The 21,082-nt window shown below is 44.4% G+C and overlaps 1 protein-coding gene across 1 annotated transcript; it reads left to right on the top strand.

Moving 5' to 3' along the window:
* The first annotated feature begins 447 nt into the window (after nt 1–447).
* Nucleotides 448–20,650, top strand: ISOC1 (isochorismatase domain containing 1). The gene is made up of 5 exons (XM_048055170.2): nt 448–822; nt 14,635–14,754; nt 14,923–15,126; nt 15,513–15,629; nt 19,166–20,650. Exons 1-5 carry the CDS (start codon nt 526–528, stop codon nt 19,310–19,312), a joined length of 885 nt encoding a protein of 294 aa, XP_047911127.1. The 5' UTR covers nt 448–525; the 3' UTR covers nt 19,313–20,650.
* Nucleotides 20,651–21,082: the final 432 nt, after the last annotated feature.

Here is a 21,082-nt window from a genome sequence, read left to right on the forward strand (position 1 = left end):
TTCTAGCGGCTGATCAGTTCCTGGTAAGAGAGAGAAAGGAGAGAAGGTTAATTAATCTGGGACTTTTGCAGAGAAGCTGGAAATGACAAAACGTGCGGATGGATGCACTACATACTCCTCACACCTCCGTGGATCTGAAGAGCCCGGCATGGAGCAGGTGGGACGCTCCGGAGCCACCTGCCTGCCAGCACCACGCCGTGCCGCACCCACCCACCGCTTGCCACGGGTGGGCGAGGGCAGCCCGAGGGAGCCGACCCGTTCCCGGCCTTCAGCAACAGGTCCCTGGCCGCTGCGAGGCGGAGGAAAAGCGCGGTCCCACACGCCCACCCCACAGCCCCTTCAAGCCCGCTACAGTCACTGCTGCCTCGAGGCCCGGCGGGGCCGGGCCGGGCCCCACGGCGGGGAGGAGGAGCCGCAGCCGGGATTGGGGGCCGCCGGCGCCGCCCGCCTGGCCGAGGGGAGGAGGCGGCAGCAGGAGGAGGAGGAGGAGCGGGCCGCAGCGAGCTGGCTCGGCTGCCCCTGAAGATGGCGGCGGCGGAGGCAGCAGGTCCTCCGGGCGGGGGCTGCCCGGCGGCGGGCGGCGGCTCCGTGCCCGTCCTCTTCTGCTTCTCCGTCTTCGCGCGGCCCTCCACCGTGCCGCACGGCGCCGGCTACGAGCTGCTGATCCAGAAGTTCCTCAGCCTCTACGGGGACCAGATCGACATGCACCGCAAGTTCGTGGTGCAGCTCTTCGCCGAGGAGTGGAGCCAGTACATAGACCTGCCCAAGGGCTTCCTGGTCAGCGAGCGCTGCAAGGTGCGCCTGGTGCCGCTGCAGATCCAGGTGAGACCCGCCACAGGTGTGGGCGGACCGGCCCGTACTGCCGCCGCCCCCCGGCCCCGGGGAGGCTCCCCGGGGCCCCCTGCGGACCGGGGCTGGGGGACGGCCGCGACGGCGCTGGAGGGGACGCGGAGGAGCGGCGGGGAGCTGGGGGAGCGCTGCCGGGGGCACGGCACGGCACGGCACAGCACAGCACAGCACAGCCGTCCGGGTGCCCCAGCCCTCGGCGCGGCGGCTGTTGGTGCCCGCGGAGCACGGAGCCGGGGACAGCCCCGAGGGAGCCGCCCGGGCGGCCGGCCCCGCGGCGTTTCCGCGTGGAAACTTTAATCTCGCTCGGCTGGGGAGGCGTCTGAGCTCCAGCCACGTGTGTGCGGCGAGTGAGAACTTGTTTCACCCATCGGGAGGGAAGCGGAGCCGTGGTTGGGATAATAAACACTTCTCCTTTAAAAGAGGCAGCTGGAGTTGCCCGGCTTTGAGTAGCGATAATGTTATTAGGTGGAAACTCAAAGGTTGCTCTTTCCAGAGCTTGGTTTCGCAGCCCTAGGATTTCTTTATCCTTTCTTGCCTAAAGAGCTCTTCACAATTTACAGGTTCATAACTCATGAGTTTTGTGGCCATAAACCAGGAGACCAGACTGCCAGACAGATACAGTACGTGTGTTTCATACTAAGATGTCTTTATGCATACTAGAGATTCGTGCCAGTCATGGTGTAGTAGTGGCACTCGAAGCAAAATGGCTTTTTTCCTTTTTCCAATGTTAAAGGATTCAACCTTTTTACAAATAAATTAGTTTTTATTCAGAGCATTCTTCCAAATTTGTAACGAAGAAGTATTAGTTTGGCAAGCCAAAATTACACGTAAGTTGAAAAAATGATGTCATAAACACTGAAACATTGCTAGTCTTTGCTCTGTTTCCAGAAACAGGCTAATTCACAGTGTTTGTAAACTCTGCTTAATCGTAGTGTCTTGAACTGGTAAACTCTCAAGGTGGCCTGTTTGCTTAGACTGTATATCAAGGATGCCTTTGAAATCCTTTTTCCTTTCCTTAACCCTGTGTATGGAAATAAAAGTAAGGACCTAACTAATTTAAAAACTTGTTTGGTCATTCATTATTCATTTTACCGTTTGTCATTCATCGTATTTAGCTTAAAGCCTTCCTTCTTCCTGTGTTGGAGATGGAATGGATAGGAGTCCAGCCATAGAAACTGCAAAGGACAGTCTCCCCAACTTGCAAAGAGTCGGTACGAGTGGTGTTAAGTCAAGTAAGGATTTCAAAAACACCTTGTGTAATCTGAGGCTGTAAGAGCAGCAGTGCAGGTCAGAATTTTGTTTCTTCTGTATGCAGGTCATCGCTCTGCAGAGACCCTTTTGCAGATGGCTGTCTGTACTGAAACTATAAATGCAACCCAAGCATTTGTGGCAGTACATACACCACGGTGTAAAAGGTCAGTATTGGGACATGGAAGAATACGTCATTCCCGGAGTGCAACTACGCAGCTTTAACTTGACTGCAAGGATTCAGGATGAGCCACAGTGTAAATACAACGTCTAACTGATTAGCTGCTTTCACTGGTACTGTTACAATTCTGATAATACCAACTGTTGATATGAAAAGGATAGTACTTTAATATTATTTTAGTCACCTCTGTGATGCGCTTCAGCAGCTGAGAATGAGATGGAGACATCAGCGATGTCAGTCAGCTCTCCTTAAGCCACCGGCAGGTGCTCACAGATCACTTGTTTTGAGAACACTTGGTCTGATGCAGACACAGCTGTGCTTTTTAAGACTTTAGGTTCTGCAGGATGCACGAGATTTAGAGATGGGAAGATTATACTTTCTTTCCTTGTGCTGATTCATACAGTGCCACTATTGTTTGCCTTTATTTTTATGATGTTTTTCAGCAGCTATATGTAACACAGATTTGGCAACTCTGCAATTAGCATAGTCAGTAAAAATACCATTTGGAGCATGTCTTTCAAGGGGGATACCCTTTACTCACTGATGTGAGTTGATTTACTTTTTCAGAAAGACATTTGCTTTAAAATTAAGACTCAGAGATACTAGAATCCATATTTCTAGATATTATTTTCAGTATTTTTTTGGGGGTGTTCTATAACTAAATGCGCACATGTATTTTGTAATGTTTTTTTAACCCCTGGTGTGGTTGTGTACCTGTCTGTAATGATTCCTCTTCTATGCAGACCTGTTTTGAAAAGATATGTTTCATTGCAATATCTCAAGAAATACCAGCACTGAACGATGTTTGACTGGACTATTTCAATTTCCTGTCTCTGCAGTTGAGGGAGGTAGTAATCTCGCTGAGAAATCACTATATGCTCCCCTCTGAAAGCCACTCCGCACAGTTCAATATAAGACTTGATCTGTACAGGGATGTTTTTACTGGATGTTTCTTCTCCAGTCATATCTGTGCCTTTGTACTGTGCTCTTACAGCTACATTTGTTCTCTTTAGCTGTACTGCCACAAAACTCTCACTTGAACTTCTAATTTCCATCTACTGTTGTGGAGAGGTTACAGTAGAGCCAGCTGTTCAGCTTGGCTGCTAGTCTTAAAAACTTCTCAACCATACACTTGCAACAAAGAGGAACTTCTTCTCTGACCTCTTCCAACTGGTGAAGAGGGTATTCGCTTACACCTTGACGGACTAACAGAAAGGAGATGGTTACTCTTCATGGAATTTAGATGTTTTAAAACGTTTAACAGAATAATAGTTATAATATTTGGGGAAAAGTGCAGGACTGCATTAACCTTTTCTAACTGTAAATATATCTGAATAGTACTGCTAGAACTATTGTTTTTGCTGTAAATGTTGTAACCTTCTTTGGAGAGAGAAGAGGAGCAGTAAGGAAAAACACTGGAAATATCAGAAGAGAAAACAGCTATGCTCATTATAGCTATGTAATAGAGGAGTTCGCTGTTGCTGTCATAACTTCAAGGTGACTTCTCATTGGTAATATTTGTTCTACATCTATAAACTTGTAACCTTAAGATGCTGTAGGTAAAAGGGTAAGATTATTATTGAAATAAGAGCGTTAAGGGCCTCTGCTTTAAGCTCTTTGAAAGATATGTTGATATGCATATATTTTCTTGTGTGGAAAAGCTTGGAGAATGATGTTTAATTGTTGCTGAGATGCAAAGTAAATAAAAATAAAGCAATTTATACACAAATGTATTTATATATATTTAGTATATCTGTCTAGCATTCAGATGCTTTGGAAATAGAAGGAACCCTAACTCAGGAGCCTAAGTACGTTTTCTGAAGACCAGGAAAATCCTGACCAAACTATAGATTACAGTATGTGAGTCAGGTGAGAGGAATTATTTTTACTTTAAACTTTTAAATAGTGCAGTTTTAAATTCTGTTACTACTGCAATTAAGAAACAGTATTTTGAGGTGGAAGAAAGCTCCTCAGTTCCAAATGTTCCTAAAAAAAAAAAAAAAGTTTCTTCTAATTGAGACACTTTTGTTTGTGTATCATTAATCCACAGCAGGCATTTTGATCACTTCAGATTTTTATCAATAATTTCATACTACCTTAATTATATGGACGTGATGTGCTTATCTAGATAAATCTTTACTTTTAAGTATTGAATTGCATATAAAAGAATGCACTTCGGCTTAACATAAAATAAATATAATCACAAACTGAGATACTTACAACTAATTTTTCCACTGAACTACATGCAGATGAATTTCTTCAGTTTGTTTTCCCTTTGAAAGATAAACAACAAAGTAAAACTGAATCTTACAGATTTCCTTTTAAAAACAAAGGATCTGAAAATATGATACTCAACTTCTTTTCATTGTCTTTCTATGCAACTTTTGAAATACCGTATCTGCAAGGTCCTCTGTTCTGCCCTACTAGCACATAACCTTGGCAAGACGTTTATAAGTGATGTCACATGGGACACACTCTGCTTCACTTCTCATCCATAACAAATGCTGGGAGAAAATTGCACTTTTTGTGTAATGGTTCCCTGAAGTCCGATAGGGAAAGTACAGATAAAGAGCTAGTATACATGAATATTTTTGTCAAGTTGATTCTGTAATTACAGTCCTTCATCACAGTCACACTTTGTATGATTAATAATGATCAGCAGAGATTAAATAGATGTGAAAAAACACCTGTCCTTTCTCACCTGGGCCTTTTCTAGAGTAGGATTTAAAGCTGTATGTAACTCCTGGCAACATACCTTTAAATCCTGGTCCGGATAAGGTCCTAGAGATGATTTCTCTAGCTGGGTAAAAGAACTGCATCAGGTTACGTTGCCATCTGACATACCTATTCTTGTTTTGCTGTGGATAACTTCCAGCTGGAAGGAAGAAAGTCCTGATAACTTAACTAGGAGGAGTGAAACAAAACAAGTGCAAAATCTTGCATACAGCTTAGGGGAACTTCAGCTGATACAAAATAAATAAATAAATAAATAAATAAGCTGTTTAATGGTATTGTAGCTGAGCAGATTCCTGCTTGGGGTGGATTTTGACAGAGACTGTGTGGCTGCAGTGGAAAACCATTCTTGGCTTGTCCAGCCTGCCTTTCTACTTCTTGAAGCTCTTTGTCTTTTCAAATCTCCTCTTCTGAGGAAAACAAGCAAGTATTGGTTTTGATCTCACCATCTACTTCTTACCATTTCTTGTTCTGCCACCCACAGATTGTTGCAGATTGCAAGTTAATAGAAAATAGAAATTAGTAGAAAATAAATACGAGAGTGAATTTAAGAATTGTGTTAGATTTTGCAAAAGTTTTTATGTAGCAAATATATACTGTCAACACAACTTTGTTTTAATGTCCCTGATATTAAACTGAAGTACAGAAATTAAATCATATTAAACCAAATTGATAATAAAGGAAAGCAAAAGCAGAAGGCTTTTGCTTCTGCTCCATGTAATGCTTGTCATAAACATATGGGATTTAGTGGGAGTCTGGGCCAAGGACACTCCCTGGCTGGAAAGGCAGTCAGTTATCTTCAGTGCTTTACTGTCAAATGGGACAAATAATGAATGGGGCAGAATAAAATCTGTTCTGAGTCGGCTGTTTGGAAACAGGCATGCAAGTCACTACTGTAACTCTGGATGAATACTGTTCTTGAGGAAATGCAAGCATCTGAGAGAAATAGAATAGAAATCTGCATTTTTCTGAAAAGTTGGAGAAACAAGGTGAAATACAATGCAGTTCAAAGGGGAAAGAATAAAGTATTACACTAAGGTAGAAATAATCAACTATGCAAATAAAAGATGAGGAAGGGTTCAGGTAATGATTTAGCGGTTAAAACGGACCTCATGAGTCAAAGTATCATCAATCCCCAAAAAAATAAAAGGCAAATAGAATAGTGGAAAATATAAGCTGAATGGAGCCTACAAGACCTGTGAATTGATCCATTTTCTCAGAGGCTTTACTGATACTGAAAAGTAGTGTGGGCTGAGAAGTACTACTGTTACAGTAGTGTTCGTGGCCTCACTGTAGACTGTAGCTGGAAAAGGCCCTCAAGGAGAGCAATGAAAATTATTACAGTAGTAGGAGGAAGGACTGAGAACATTAGATACGTTTTAGAGTACGGGGAAAAAAAACAACTAAACTGAGACCTGATCTGAGTCTTGAGGTGTGGTAATAGATGTTTGTACATAACTGTACATATGAAGGAGGAAGGTAATGCAGTTGTTTTTTCAAATCCACCATGGACAGAACTGGAAATAATGCTCTTGAGTGGCAACAAGTGCCACCTGGTGAGGAAAAAGATGAAGGTAAAGATAGAGCTGTGGGATGGATTGTGTAGGAGTTGTATAAATTGTGTATCACTTTTGGTTGTTTGTTTGTTTACACGTGTCAGACCAGGTAGGTCTTTGCAAAGAAAATTTTGGTGCAGTTGATCCTTCCATAAGGATAGACTCTTCAACTTCTTTCTGACTTTTCTTTTATACTTATTTTTGTTCATCTGCTGAGGAAGCTAGTGTCGTCTGTTGCCCTGGCATAGGAAGGTGTTCGGTAAGGCAGCAGATTAACTCCATGTAGATCAGTCTAAAATCCCATGATGATTTGCCTAGTTGAAAGTGATCTTAAAATTTTTAAAGTGGTGAATAGATTTGTAGGAGAAAATAATGATCGTTGCTTGTCATATAAATGCTGAGACAAAATGATACGTTTTTGGAGTAGGAGACACACTGATAAGCATTTTCAATTCCAGTTACTCTGCTGAGCAGTAGGGAAGCTAAATGTCACGGTTGAATGGTCCCTTGCTAGTAAGGGCCAGAGTTAGAATGGGTTACAAGTGTTCACTGTGTTCAGTTGTACTTTAGTACTTGCCAAGTGACTTCTGTATTGTGCAAGTATGTAGAGGGACAGTGTTCAAGAACGAGACAGTTACTCAATATTTACTTCTATTTTCAAACATTCTTGGTCCCAGGCCTCATTTACTACATGGTGTAGAATTGCAGAAGAATTTGGGAGAGATTTCTGGAGGCTGCTTTCCCTAACTCATGTGCAAAGCCAGCACTTGACCAAATCAGCTATTATTTTGCCTTACTGACTGCTGAAAACATCCATGATCCTACCACCTGCAGTAACCTGTTTATGTGCTGCTGTGCCCTCCTGCTGAAAAAAGATTTCCCTGATGTCTTTTGTGATGCGTTTCCATCTTCCCATGGCATCTGTGGGTCTGGTGTTAGGGCATCTGCTCTGCAGTTATTACTGAATTTGTGTTCATAACTGCTTGTGGTAATGGCGTTGCCATTTCGTGGGTAAGAGTTAGAGGAATGACAGTTACAGACATTTGACATTTTGAGAGTAGTGGCATACTGAATCTGAGAGGTGTGGGAATTTGCTGTTTACAGTACAACACACAAGTACTTTTCACAGTAATTTGAACAGGCCATTTCATATGTGTGAGCTTGGCTGCTGCTGTACTTTTTTTTTTTTAGTCTTGGAAATTGAGATCAAAAGTGACTTAAGAGACGTGAGATAAATCAGTGAAAAATTTGGGACTAATATGTAAGGCTTCCTGATTCCCTGTTCTTCCAAAATAAAATATTTTACTGATTTTTGTAATTTTAGTTTTGTTTAAAATACCTCAACCTCAGTTTGCAGAAAATGAAGTGTAGAAAATTAATGGGTGCTTGCCAGGAGGAGTTTATTCAATTTGATTTATCAGTCTGCGGAAAAGCTTTTGAATGGAAGTAATTTCTCTTGAGTTGCCTTATAACTACCAATAGTGCGTAGTTCCTTTCTTTTCCTGTAGTCTGTAGCTGGAGCCTTATCTTTTGCTTCTGCAGGTAATGCAAGCAATTTCATTCAAATAAAAAGCACTCTTTCAAACTGTGTGAAAATGCTATCTACGATTTCTTTTTTCTTTTTCTTAGCCCCCCTTCCACTACGCTCTGGTGTCCTCAAGGGAAACTCTGGGAGATTATTTTCATCATTAATATGCAGTCAGTTTCTGGTAGTAATGCAGACAAGCTTCTCTGCTTTCATTTTAGCCTTTGGACTTTCATCAGCTTTGTGCTACAAGATCTCATAGACAAAAGAAACTGACTACACAATGAAGCCGTGTGTATGTGCACTATTTAAATCATGTATAAAGTGAAGGTCTTTAACTCATTCTGATTTTGCGTCAGTTTTAAGAGATGGAGATACTAATACAAGTTTTAGGAGTGTAATTTTGTTGATAGATTTTTTTTAACAGTACTGTAAGCAGTGTGCTCCTTTGTCCCATTTTAGAGCTCAGAAGTTTCCATGTACATTTAAAGTGACTTATGTCTCCCACCTAATAAAATCCTGATTCCCTATTTGTGGCTGTACTGTACTGCCTCTCAGTATTACTGCCATTCATTTTGTTTCAGAAACATAACAAAATCAGACTTGTGAAACCTTTTTCCTTATATTTTGGCTCAAAGTAACTTGAATCTAACTTGAAAACTTGAAGTAGCATAAGTCTTACCCCTGAAAAGTGGAGGGCCAAGACCCAGGATGCTCAAATCAAGGTAGGCTGTGCAAGAGCAGAAGGCCAGGCCCCATCCCATGGTTGCTGATCTGGCAGCGAGAAGAAGGAGGTCCTGTGAGAGTGGAGGGCAAGGACTCCACTTTGCTTTGAGCAGGACTTGCAGACCCTGCAGGCTATTGCCCATGAGCATGCATGGCAGTTGACTCTGGGAGGGAACAGAGTGCCCACAAGCCCAAGTGGCCAGTCTCAGTGACACTTAAAGCAGCATAAAGATGCCCTTTACAAGTCCATTAAGCCAAGACCCACGGACATCAAATGAAGGGAAGGAAGCCCTGCAACTGCAATTGGCCAGGCCCTGTGGTGCTCCATTCAGGGCACTTGGCCACGTGGGGCTTTGTGTCCTGCAGCATCACCTGCTTGGGGGGCCATGGATTTGTAGCACAAGCAAACACCAGGAGGACTTCAGCTCTCTTCTCTTTTTTTTTTTTTTTTTTTTTTTTTTTGAGACAGCTTTTCTACCCAGCACTGGTCATTAAGGAAGGTTTCATCTAATATCTAAACATCATCTAGTTTCAACCCCCCTGCCGTAGGCAGGGATGCCACCCACTAGATCATGTTTGCCAGGGCCCTGTCCAGCCTGGCTTTGAACGCCTGCAGAGATGGGGCATCCAAACCCTTTCTGGGTTGCCATGGTTCTTCCCATGACAAGCCAAAGGCAGCCCTTGACTTGTTCTTGGGGGTTTTCTTGTGTCTTTCAACCCTATCTGGGGGGAGCAAGGATGATCTGCTCTGCTTAGCACCCATCCTCTTTGGGGTCCTGGGCGGGAGAGACATCAACAAGCCAGAGGAGTTCAGAAGAGGCCACTGATGCAGTGGGGCTGGAGCACTCGCCCTGTGAGGAGGGTGTGTGGGGCCGGGGCTGGCTCAGCATGGACCAGGGAACGCTTAGGTGCAGCTTACAGCCAGGTGCCTGTGGGAAGGGATGACAGGGATGGGGACAGGCTCTTCCCAGTAGTGCCTTGCGGCAGGAGCAGAGGCAAGCGGCATCAGCAGGGACTGGAGAGGTTCAGGCTGGAGATAAGGAAATAACAAAAAGTTCTGTGAAGCTCACAAGACACCACAGTGGGTTGTCCAGCAAGGTGTTGGCATCCCAGAACTTGGAGGTTTTTGAAACCTGCGTGGGCCCAACCCAGGGCACAAGTGTCACAAGCCCATGAAGGGACTCATGGGGAGGTCCAGGAAGATACAGCATTGCCAGTGTGAAATCCAGCAAAGGTTTCCAAATATGCAAGAAATTCCAGAAGTAACTGTTTCAAAGGCTCCATTGGCTGCAGAGCTTCACCCATCTCAGCTTTTCCCCAGGTTCCTGCTGTGCGTCTGGGGCCCGCAGGGTCAGATGTGGCTCTGACATTGGTACCTGGGTCTCAGTGTAGGACCCTCCAGCAGCTGTTGGTGCCAAAACCAGCAGTGACCTGCTGTCTCTCCCCTTTCTTTGCTTGGTTGGATTGGCTGGAGAAGTGGTATGGAGCTGTGTGTCAGAAGAGGGTGGGGAGCGCTGGTGAGCATGGAGAAGATGTGTTGCCTGTTTTGCAGAACTCACTTGCAGCAGGGAGGAGCTGTGCTGGGAAAAGTCTTGCAGAGAGCACACAAAGAGGAGGAGGTGGTGGTGGTGAGGGGTGCTGGGGTGTGAGGGTACCCACTTGCTCAAGAGGATCTCATCCAAGTGGGGAAGAAGTGCCAGTGCCATGGCTGGATCCAGAAGAGCGGGCAGAATAGCCGTACTGGAGGGCAACAGCGTGATCATCTCCCACTACTCTTGCAGTGCCTCTCGGCCCTGAGCTGGCAGCTGTGGGGCCTCTCCCCATGCCGCATTCCCCGGGCTGAGCACCGTGGGGGCTGGCCAGTGGCTCTTGCTGGGCTTCCTAGTCCTCATTCTGGTGTCTTGTGAGTGCAGGAGCCAGGTCCTATGGCAGCCAAAGCAGGCGCCATTGCCACCTGCTCACACAAAAGGGGCCGTGCAGGGCCCCTTTAAGGGGTCCTTAAGGAAGGTTTCTTTCTGGGAGAGTGCAGACAACAGGACGTGCCTCCCTCATCTATCTCCTTTACTGTGCAACAGCAGCTACCAAGAGCCACGAGATGCTTCCTCCCCCAGATGCAGAGAGCCAGTTCCCTCTGCCTGTCTTTGTGTGCTGGGTGCGCCTTGTGCCTCCAGTTTTGCGAATGCCAGTAGCAAGCAGCATCTGAAAGACATGGAGGAGGACCTGGTCTGCCCATGTGAATGCACCTGGAGAGGCCTTCACTTGGTGGAAACTGAACTCTTGAGGCTCTTGGAGGCCTGCAGCCAAGCTGACCATTCTTTTCTTAATACCAGCCTGCCTGCCCCATTCCCCAGTGCTCTGCCTTGGGGCAGTCGTGGATGGAAATCATGTTTGTCTGGGAGGGTGGGGGAAATGGACAGCCTTGCAAGATGTCACCTGCATTGCAGAATCACAGAATGGCTGAGGGGGGCAGGGACCTCTGGAGGTAGTCTGGTCCAATCCGTCTTGTCACTCAGGGCCACAGTCCTGCGCAACCAGGACCACGTCCAGACAGCTTTTGAGTATCTCCAAGGAGGGAGACAGCACTACCTTTCAGGGCAACATCCCAGTAAAACAGAGTTTGTTGATGTTCAGAGGGAACCTCACGTTTCAGTTTGTGCCCATTGTTTCTTGTCCTGTTACTGAGCACCACTGAAGAGAGCCTGGTGCCATTCACTTTTTACCCCCTTCAGGTATTTATAGACATTGTTAAGATCTTCATAAAAGTTTCCTCTTCTCCAGGCTGAGCAGTCCCAGCTGTCTTAGCTTTTTCTCAGAAGAGAGATGCTTCAGTTCCTTCTTCTTTGTGGCCATGCATTGGACTCTCTTCAGTGTGCCCACATCTCTCTTGACAGGGGAGCCCCAAACTGGACACACTGGCGAGGTGTAGCCAGCAGTGCTGAGAACAGGGAAGGGATCATTTCTCTTGTCCTCCTGGCAACATTCCTAACGCAGCCCAGGGTACAATTGGACAACTTTGTCGCAGGGGCTCATTATTGACTTACATATGATTTGTTGTACGCCAGGACCCCCAAGTCCTTGGCAAAGCTGTTTTTGAGCTGGGCAGCCCCCAGCACGTGCCTGCCTTTGTCCTCCCCCTTGTTGAACTGCTTGGGGTTCCTGTCTCAGCAGGGCACAAGCCCAGCTTTCTACAGAGAGCAGCAGCACCAAGGCGCACTCTGTGCAGAAGGAGCTGTCTCGACGGCATCATCGCCAGGCCACAGCCAGCAGGGCAGGCTGGCGGGAGGGCAGAGCCTCGAGCCCCGGGGGCAGAGGTGGCGATGAGCAGGAGGCCAGGCCTGGGGCGATGGGGATGGGCACGGGCTGGCCCCGGGCACCCCAGGCTGGAAGCCTCTCCCTGGGAGCAACTGCAGAGCTGCAGGCCTGCAGCTGGGCAGCACGCGCTTTCAGGGGGAGCACAGCAGTGGTGCCGGGCACCTGGGGAGGGGAGCTCTTCTGCGTTGGTTCCCTGGGAGGGCTCCGGTCCGGGAGCCGGTGTCCCCGCTGAGGTGGCAGTGTGGCTGGGGACTGCTGCAGGGCTGCCCTCCTGTCCTCTGGCAGCACGGGAGGCCCCCCGACCCAGCAGGTTTTGGGCCTCCCCCCTGCACCGCTGCACGGCAGTGGCAATGAGCCGCTGCACGAAGCCAGCAGTGTGTCTTCCCAGGGATGGACGTAGTAGCACCGTCAGAGCTGCCTCATTCAGGCCAAAGAAGCGCAGTCTGGAGATGACATGGCGTTGCGCTGCAGAGGCTGCCCTTCTGTCATTCCGAAAGAGCTGCCCCAGCTCCTGGCGCAGCCAGGGCAGCAGGGGCTGGAGCATAGCTGGATGCCGTCGGAAGAGGGACGCCCAGATATGGGGTTGGAGGCTGCCCACAGGATCCCTTTGCACTGGTCCAGCTGCCTGTGGTCGGAAGGCATGGTGTCCGGGTGATCTCCCTGGCTGCTGGGCCATGACTGATGTCCCTGCAGGTGGTGAAATGACAAGCTCCTCAAAGCTGTTGTCTGCTGTCACTGAATGTACAATGGAGCTCACCCTCCTCTTGCACAGGGGGCACTCGGGCTTGGTCTCAGCCCACCGCTGGATGCAGGCAAAGCAGAAGCGGTGGAGGCATGGCACCACATAGCTGGGGTTCACCCAGCTGTCCAGACAGATGGGACAGCGGGTGTCCAGCGCCGTGGCCATGCTCTCTGCCTGCTGCGGTGAGCTGGGGAGAACTGGCGATGACGAGCCGCTCCCTCTCACCGGCGCTGCAGCAGCAGGTGTCACGCTGCAAAAGGCAGAGAAGAGGCCATGGTCATCGGCTGAGCCGGGGGCGGCTGGAAGAGTTGTGCAGGTCCCCCAAGGAGGAAACCCTTCCAGCTGCCCAGGGAGAGATGTCTCCGTAGCACTCACCTCTGCTGCTGCGAGCGCTCCTCCTGGGTCTCCTGACGGCCCGAACTAGGCAGGGCTGCAGAAGGATCTCTGGTGGCTCTGGGAAGGGCACTGAGAGCTGCTGCAGCAACTCCCAGAGCACGACACCAGCACCAAGGCCAACCTTGCTCCTCACTCCAGACCTCGCGTAAACGCTCAGCTGGAGTGCGGGCACTAGCCGGCGGGGTGGGACTCTGCGCACACATATGAGCAGTGAGGGCCATGCAGTCACAATCCGTCGCTCCAGGCTCTCACAGTGCATCATTCGGCGCCATCACAATGGGCCGTTCTGCCCCGCAGCGCTCACTCTGGCAGTGCTCTGGCCCCAGCACATGCGTCTATGTCTAGCACAATGTTACTTACCACTCTGTCCCACAAAGGGTTTGTCTTCTCAACATCGGTGTTATCCACCAGTCACTGCAACCCTGGCCAGGTCTTTCCAGAGCACCATCAAGTCACCCTAGCCACATCAGACATCTCCAAGTCCATTCAGCAAGAGTGTCCATTGGCACCTGCTCACACAAAAGGGGCCGTGCAGGGCCATTGTGCCCTAGCAGTGGCAAAGAAGCGCTAGTGGTTTGGGCCCCATGGTCTCCAAGGCTTCAAGATGCCTGAATCAGGGCGCAGAGGCCCTGCAAGAGCACAAATCCCCACTCCATGGATTTCAAACTAGGTTGCAGGGCCATGCACCTGCTGCTGAGGGACAGGTCCCATAGCCCTTAGCAGGGGAAAGAGGTCTGTAGGGCCAGGCCCCATGGTCCTCAAGTGAAGGAAAGGAAGCCCTTTCCAGGGACAAAGGCCCATGGGGCTTGAATTGCAAGGACAGAGGGCCAGGTGCCATGGCACCTGAGACAGGGAAAGGAAGTCCTGCAAAGCCATGCAGCCAGGAGTCATGGGGCTTGAGAGATGAGAAAGTCCCCTGCAGGACCAGAGGTCCAGGCAGCATGGCACTGTGCTCTGGGAAAGATGCCCTGTATGAGCAGAGGACCAAATGCCATAGTACTTGAATGAGGGGAATGAGGTTCATCAAGGCCAGTCAGCTGGTCTCAACAGTGATCAAATCGACACAGAGAGGCTGGCAGGAGCACAGGGCCAGATCCCATGGCTACCTGCTCATAGCAATGGGATTTTGCAAGGCCATAATGCTCCGACTACAGCAAAGAAGCACTGCATGAGGAATGGGCAAGGTCCCATGGTGCTTCCAGGCCCCTTGGTGCTCCAAGGTCCCCCAGTGCTCCAAGGTCCCTTGGTGCTCAAGTGCCCTGTGCTCTTGCAGGTGCCATGACGGAAGTTTTCCAGACTCTTTCTTGTTCTACTGCTCTTTGGGAAAGGTCCTCACTGACATTAAAAATATGATTTTGTTTTTCAGATGACGACTTTGGGCAACTTGACACCCTCAAGCACTGTGTTTTTTTGTTGTGATATGCAGGAGAGATTCCGGCCTGCCATCAAATACTTTGGTGATATCATCAGTGTAGGTCAACGACTGGTATGTTCGTTGATTGCTTTTTCATTGTAATACATTTTGATCACAAATGTAAATTATTATATATAGCTAGCTTACTGATTATTCAGTTTCAAATAATAACAATATCTTTACTATTACCATTCTTTAATAATTTATTTTTGTACACTTTCCTCCCCATTCCTCTTACAGCTCCAAGGTGCACGGCTCTTAGGAATTCCAGTCATTGTAACTGAACAGTACCCCAAAGGTCTTGGCAGCACTGTACAAGAAATTGATTTAACAGGAGCAAAACTTGTGCTTCCTAAAACAAAATTTTCAATGGTGTTGCCAGAAGTTGAAGCAGCATTAGCAGAGATTCCTGGAGTCCGCAGTGTTGTGCTGTTTGGAGTGGAAGTACGTGCCTTGCCATTCTTGCAGTTTTATTGATATTATCTGTTGGCCAACAAATTATCATTGCTTTCTGTAATTAAAAAAGGTCAGTTTATATTTCTTAGAACTTACAGTTCAGATATCTTCTACAGATTAAATTATTTGTATGCTCTTTTTCTTTGATACTTTCTCATAAAATTTGAAATGAGATATTTTTAAGCTACAGTCTCTTGTCTCAAACTTAGCTGGCATTTTAAAACCCACATTGAGTTCCCTATAATTGTAATGCTTAGAAAAGTACGTGTTTGAACCCTGATTAATTATGTACTTTAACTTGGCATTGTGCTACTCATGTTTTGCAGTAATGATTTATTCATTTTTTTTTTTGGCCTTCATTTTCTCCCCTGTAGACTCATGTCTGCATCCAGCAAACAGCATTGGAATTAATTGGCAGAGGTCTGGAAGTTCATATTGTAGCTGATGCCACCTCATCAAGAAGTATGATGGACAGAATGTTTGCTCTTGAGGTAATTAAGGTTTTCTACCCCTTGGGTCTATATGCTAATTTCTGCATTTGCTAACAAGGAATTTCTCAGGACAGTAACCACTGGACAAATGAAGACTGAAGAAGAGGAGAATGCTGTGATTCTCACAATAGCTTCCACAGTACAGAAAGAATAGCTTTTTATTTTTCCTCCCTAAGTCATGATTTAATATGTAGAACCCAGTTTAGGACATTAGGATTAAAAAAGTGATTGGTTTTTGCAGGTTAAGTTACCCTATCTAACCATTAGCATTTTTTGATATTTTGTTAAGGAGTGTTATGTCTACAGCAGAGTACTACAGAGCTTTTGTTTTCGTCTTTCCAAACAGTATTTGTTCTGATGTTGAAATTCCCTGAAATGAAATGTGATATAGCAAGTTGAAAAGTCATTCTTGTCTGTCCCTCCCTCTGTTCTTCCTCATCAGTGCAAATTAAAGCTTAATCTCAAGACTCTGTAATTATAGCAGACTTTTCTTTTTCTTTTTTTTTTTTTTTTAAGAGCTTAGTCAGACATTTATGTTAACATTTAGTACCTTAACATTTATGTTGAGAAAGTGGAGATAAATGTAACACAAAAATTTCAAAGCAGGTACAACTATGTGGTAGCAAGTTCATGCAAATGCTACTTCTATGCTGTACTCTAACTTGCCTACAGGCATCATTGTTGTGAGTCAAAAACTGATATATGCATTAAGCATTGCAATTTTTGCCCTGGGCCCTTATAGTTATTTGGAAATTGAAGCTAGTAATAACTGTAGCATTTTATACTTTTTTCACAGAGGTGAAGAAGTTTTAATTTCTCCTTTTTCATGAATAGGAAAATTAGGGGCTAAAGAGAAATCACTAGCCTATAGCAGTTGATGAAATCCATGACTTGTATGAAGTGGAAGCTTAATGTCTGTAAAGTACTGCATTGTGACATGCACAGTGTGAGATCTACTGAAATCATGGACTTCTTAAGTCAGTGTGGTGTTGTAGTAGTGGCCATAGACAAAATAAACAAAACCAAAATTGGAACCTATTTGCCTTATTTTGTATGTCTTTGTACATCTGATTATCACTTAAACTGTGTCTGCAAGCATAGAATTTGGTTCAGTGCAACAGAGGTTGAGGTAATGAATAGCTAGCTTTGTTTTTCTTTCCAGTCAAAAAGGTAGTGATCACTTTAAAAGTACAGTTACTTGCAAAAATTGTAAAAAAATTGATCAGTTTTAGGTAACTTTCTAGTATGCATTTTCAAAAATTTCTGACAAAGTACAAAGAAAATGTTTTGCTGTGGTCCACAAAGCAGTCAGTGCTAAAATATGATTCATGGAGTGTTTTCTGGCTTGCTGTGATGAGCCATCAAGTTGCATAGTGATAACTCCTCCTCCTTCTCTATGGCTGCCCCAGCCAACTCTGTCTTATTTTTGTGCCATAGAACCTCTGTTAAAAATGGCACTGAGGGCTGTGGGCTAGAAAAGGCATGAGCTGGGCACATCAGGGAATGGGAGACCAGGAGAAACAGTCACATGGTGGGAGTGTCAGTGATCCTGATTAACCATGGCAATGTGTTTCTTAAGAAAATCGGTAAAATACCAAAGTACTGGATAATTCTGCTTTAGTCTCAACGTACAGCTGACAGTTCCTGGTCACAGTCTTTTAGTTGGTGAGCCTTACGTTGTCTTTCATGAGAACTTTCTCTATACCTGATGGGCCGAGGTAAGGTTCATTGATCCAGGTTTGTTGGATCCTTCTTCTTCCTTTCTGTGAAGATGAGGGTAACATTTGCCTTTTCCCAGTAAGAGAGCCCTCTTCTGTTCACAGTGACCTTTCACAGATGGTAAAGAATGATCTTGCCATTATTCCAACTAAATTCCTCAGCAACCTCAAATAAATCCTGCTTGGTCTCACATATCCCTTTACTTCTTCACGTTTCCCCTCCTGTATCATGTGTTTTGATGGTGCTGGTGAAGAATATATGAATATTTGAACAGATGTATTAGGAAATGCAGTTGGAATTAACTGATAGCCAAAGCTTCATGTCTGCCTGAACACCACTAAATAGTTTTTCTGTCTGCTTCTGTTGTGTGCTTAAGAATGTGAGCAGGCAAAACCTTGCATTCAAGAAGTTCAAATTTTCCATTATTAAAATAATCCAACCCAGCTGGTAAAGGTTGTGGCTGTTCTTGATCTCTGCCCTATCTGCAGAAGAGGCCTTGTGTCACTTTTAATCTTAGATTGAGCCAGCTGAATCTGTTCCTGCTGAATTTTACTCTTCATCTATTCTAATGGCTTCTTGTGATGTAGACACAGTGCATGCTTGTTTCTTTCCTTTGTCTGGTGGGCAATCTTCTAAAAACGTTTCCTTTCCTTGAAGAAATATGTGTACATTTTACTGGTCCCCTAAATTAATAATTTTTCCTTATCAAGTGCTGTGTAATTGAAGAACTAAACAGCAGTGACCTTTGTCTGCCCTAGAAAGTCTGGAGCATCTCTTTCCTTTAGTAATTACAGTAGAAACCAGACTGAAAATGTACTCATTTGTGTATTTCCTGCCTCTTTCCTTCCCTTGGTAAATTCAGAACCTTGTAGATGCACTAGATTTGGTGAATCATACAGCTAGGCAGAGGATGATGGAAGGAAAGACAGATCCATTAGGAGTTTTACTGCCAAAACATCTGTTCTATTGCTGTGAAGATTGGGAGTAGAGGGGGTGGGGTGGGTAGGAGCATCCCTTACTTAGGGATAACTCTGCTATATAGATGGGCAGCAACCGAAGTCTTAAAAGTATAAAAACTGCAGTATGTCACATGGCTTGGACTACTCAAAAAATTGCTTTGTTTAGTAGCACACTTAAAACATCTAGCAGACCTCTTTCAGTTTTGCTTTTTATACAGCTATTCTTTTTATTCTGTATTCTTTCAGAACTAGGCTGGGAGTTACTTAGGCTATAATGAGAAGTCAGTTAAAAGCAACCACTGTTTTACTAGTATGATATATAAGTTCTGTAGAAGAGCTTCTCTCTCTTGTCTCTGGGGTTATTAGTATGACTGTGCTGTGTAGTCCAAAGGCTAAAATGCTAGTATATAACAAGCCCTGAAAGAGAAAGTGTTGCAATTATGTTTCTTGCTTAACCCCTTTTGCTCTGATTTAGCTATATTCTTTTTCCCAAGGCCTTTTAAATCTGCATGAAAGTGAAGAAAGCTATCCTCAACAGTATATAGGGGAAAAGTGGTGTTAATAGAAGAGGGGGTGGGACTTCTTTTTAATTAATCTGACTTGGAGAAAAAAATCTAGTCCAACTACAAAGCCTTATTTGTAACCCAGGGCAGCCTTTTTCCTAAATAAAGTCTAACAATTCACTTTCCATCCTAGTTTTAGACATGGCACTGTTAAGAAGTTCTGCAGTTGAATTGGCAATACCTTGTTAATAGGAGCTGTTTTTAAAAAACACCATCCATCTTTTTTACACAGCGTATGCTCACTCACACTTCAAAGCATCTCACATTTGTCTCTTTCTGTTCTTTTCTATTTCAGCGTCTTGCTCGTACTGGAATTATAGTTACTACTAGTGAAGCTATTTTGCTGCAGCTGGTAGCTGATAAAGAACATCCAAAATTCAAAGAAATCCAAAATCTTATTAAGGCGAGTGCCCCTGAGTCAGGGCTCCTTTCCAAAGTTTAAAAAGGATGTGGAGGAAGCAAATGTCATTGTCATCTTTAAATATTATGGGAAGCTGTAAGTGCACATGTACACCTTCTTTCACACTAAGTTTGGCAGCAGTGTAAAATTAAAAATTGACATCCTTGTGCTTGCCTTAGCAAAAATTGTCTGGTTATATTTCTGGGTGCCAGTATGTTTTGTTTAGTCACAGCTGTCAGAGGCTTTGGGTACCATAGGACCCTTTTGTTGTCAGATTTCAATATTTATTAAAAACAAATAAGCAAACACAAATTAACAGAGGTGCCTGCTAGTCTATCCTATACACTGATTGTAACAGCTCAAAAAAGTGCATATTTATGTGTAACTTCTTGATTGTGCACTTTGTAGAAATATTCTGTGATATTCTGTTTTACTTTTTTATTAATAGAAGATAAATACATGCTGGATAAATGTGATGTGATATGCTTTAATGTTCTACCTAAATCAAGTATTTTAATAGGACTTAAATTAAAAAGGACTAAGTTATCTGGAATACCTGTGTGCATTTGTTCTTTAGGATACAATTTAAATGCTTTACTTAGTAGACAAGATGCATAGATCAAGCAGCTGCTGATGTTTGGTTGCTTTCAATAGCTGAAGCTTGTGTCATAATTTTCAATTATTCTGAAACTGACTGGCCAAACCTGTACTTCGTTTAAGTAGACACATACAGAAAGTTGTCATTTAATGAGATCTTTATAAACAACTGGTTTAAATCATTAAGAACTAACAGATTACCAAAACTTTAAATAATTTGGCAATGTTAAGAATTTAAAGAACAAAAACTTTTCAGCTCTGACTGCTGAATCTACTACTGTATTTAGAGTTATTTTGTTTTTACTCCATTTTGGTTACATTTAGTAATTCCATTGGATTTACTCATTTGGCCAAGCAAGCTTTGAAACAAACCTCAGCTTCTCTAGGTTTGTGCGTATTTTTGGAGGCTGCATTTGGGTGGAGTTTGAATGAAACCTGGCCTAAAAGCATAATTCAGAAAAATTGCATCTGTAACTTATTGATATATATATTTTCTATCTTAAACCAAACTTTTAACATACAATTGTTCATAAAGGCACTTCCTTCATGTTCCAATAGTTTAAACAATGTTATATAAAGTTTACAGTGTGAGACATTTATTTTTTTAAATGAATACTAGAAGATGTCATACTGAACATTTATCTTTTTGGTAGAAAATTACAGTACATGTATGTTTTTAAATTGCTTATTTTCCCCACAAGATGGCTCTAAAAGAATTGTTTCAGAGTTACAACCTTTATATGTTCAAATCAAATAAAATGTTAACATTTGTTGTCTCTCTTATGCTTGTGATATTTATTGAAGAGCAAAAATCCTGAAAGCTTTGTTTGCCATAGACCTTATTCTATTTTGTGCAGCTGTGGAATTTCTATAGATGTCATGGGAATTTTGTGTAAAGATCAAGGATGGATAATGTCTAATTCATGCTTTCTGTGTCATGTTACAGTGTTATTCAGTGCTCCAAAATTTGAGGAATGAACATTATGCTTCAAGTCAGAGGCAGAGGAGGGGAGTTAAGTTGAAGAACCATTGTCCTATATCACTGACCTACTTTTTAACCTTCTTTTCTGGTATATTAATGACGTTGCCTAGCAGTGTAAAGTCCACTTACATAAATCAGCAGCTGTGCACAAAAATACTATAAATTTCTTATGAAATATGGTTTTATTGCTTTTTTACTGTTATGTGTTGATCATATGTAGTTAGTAATAGAAG

The sequence above is a fragment of the Anser cygnoides genome, chromosome Z, assembly GCF_040182565.1.
Source record: "Anser cygnoides isolate HZ-2024a breed goose chromosome Z, Taihu_goose_T2T_genome, whole genome shotgun sequence".
Classification (NCBI taxonomy): Eukaryota; Metazoa; Chordata; class Aves; order Anseriformes; family Anatidae; genus Anser; species Anser cygnoides.

What these genes read in the sequence shown, in the direction of transcription:
- ISOC1 (XM_048055170.2), top strand. Translation starts at nt 526, where the DNA reads ATGGCGGCGGCGGAGGCAGCAGGTCCTCCGGGCGGGGGCTGCCCGGCG. An exon ending in TTGTGCTGTTTGGAGTGGAA is followed by an intron (nt 15,127 to 15,512) that starts GTACGTGCCTTG and finishes TCTCCCCTGTAG; the next exon opens with ACTCATGTCTGCATCCAGCA. An exon ending in ACAGAATGTTTGCTCTTGAG is followed by an intron (nt 15,630 to 19,165) that starts GTAATTAAGGTT and finishes TTTCTATTTCAG; the next exon opens with CGTCTTGCTCGTACTGGAAT.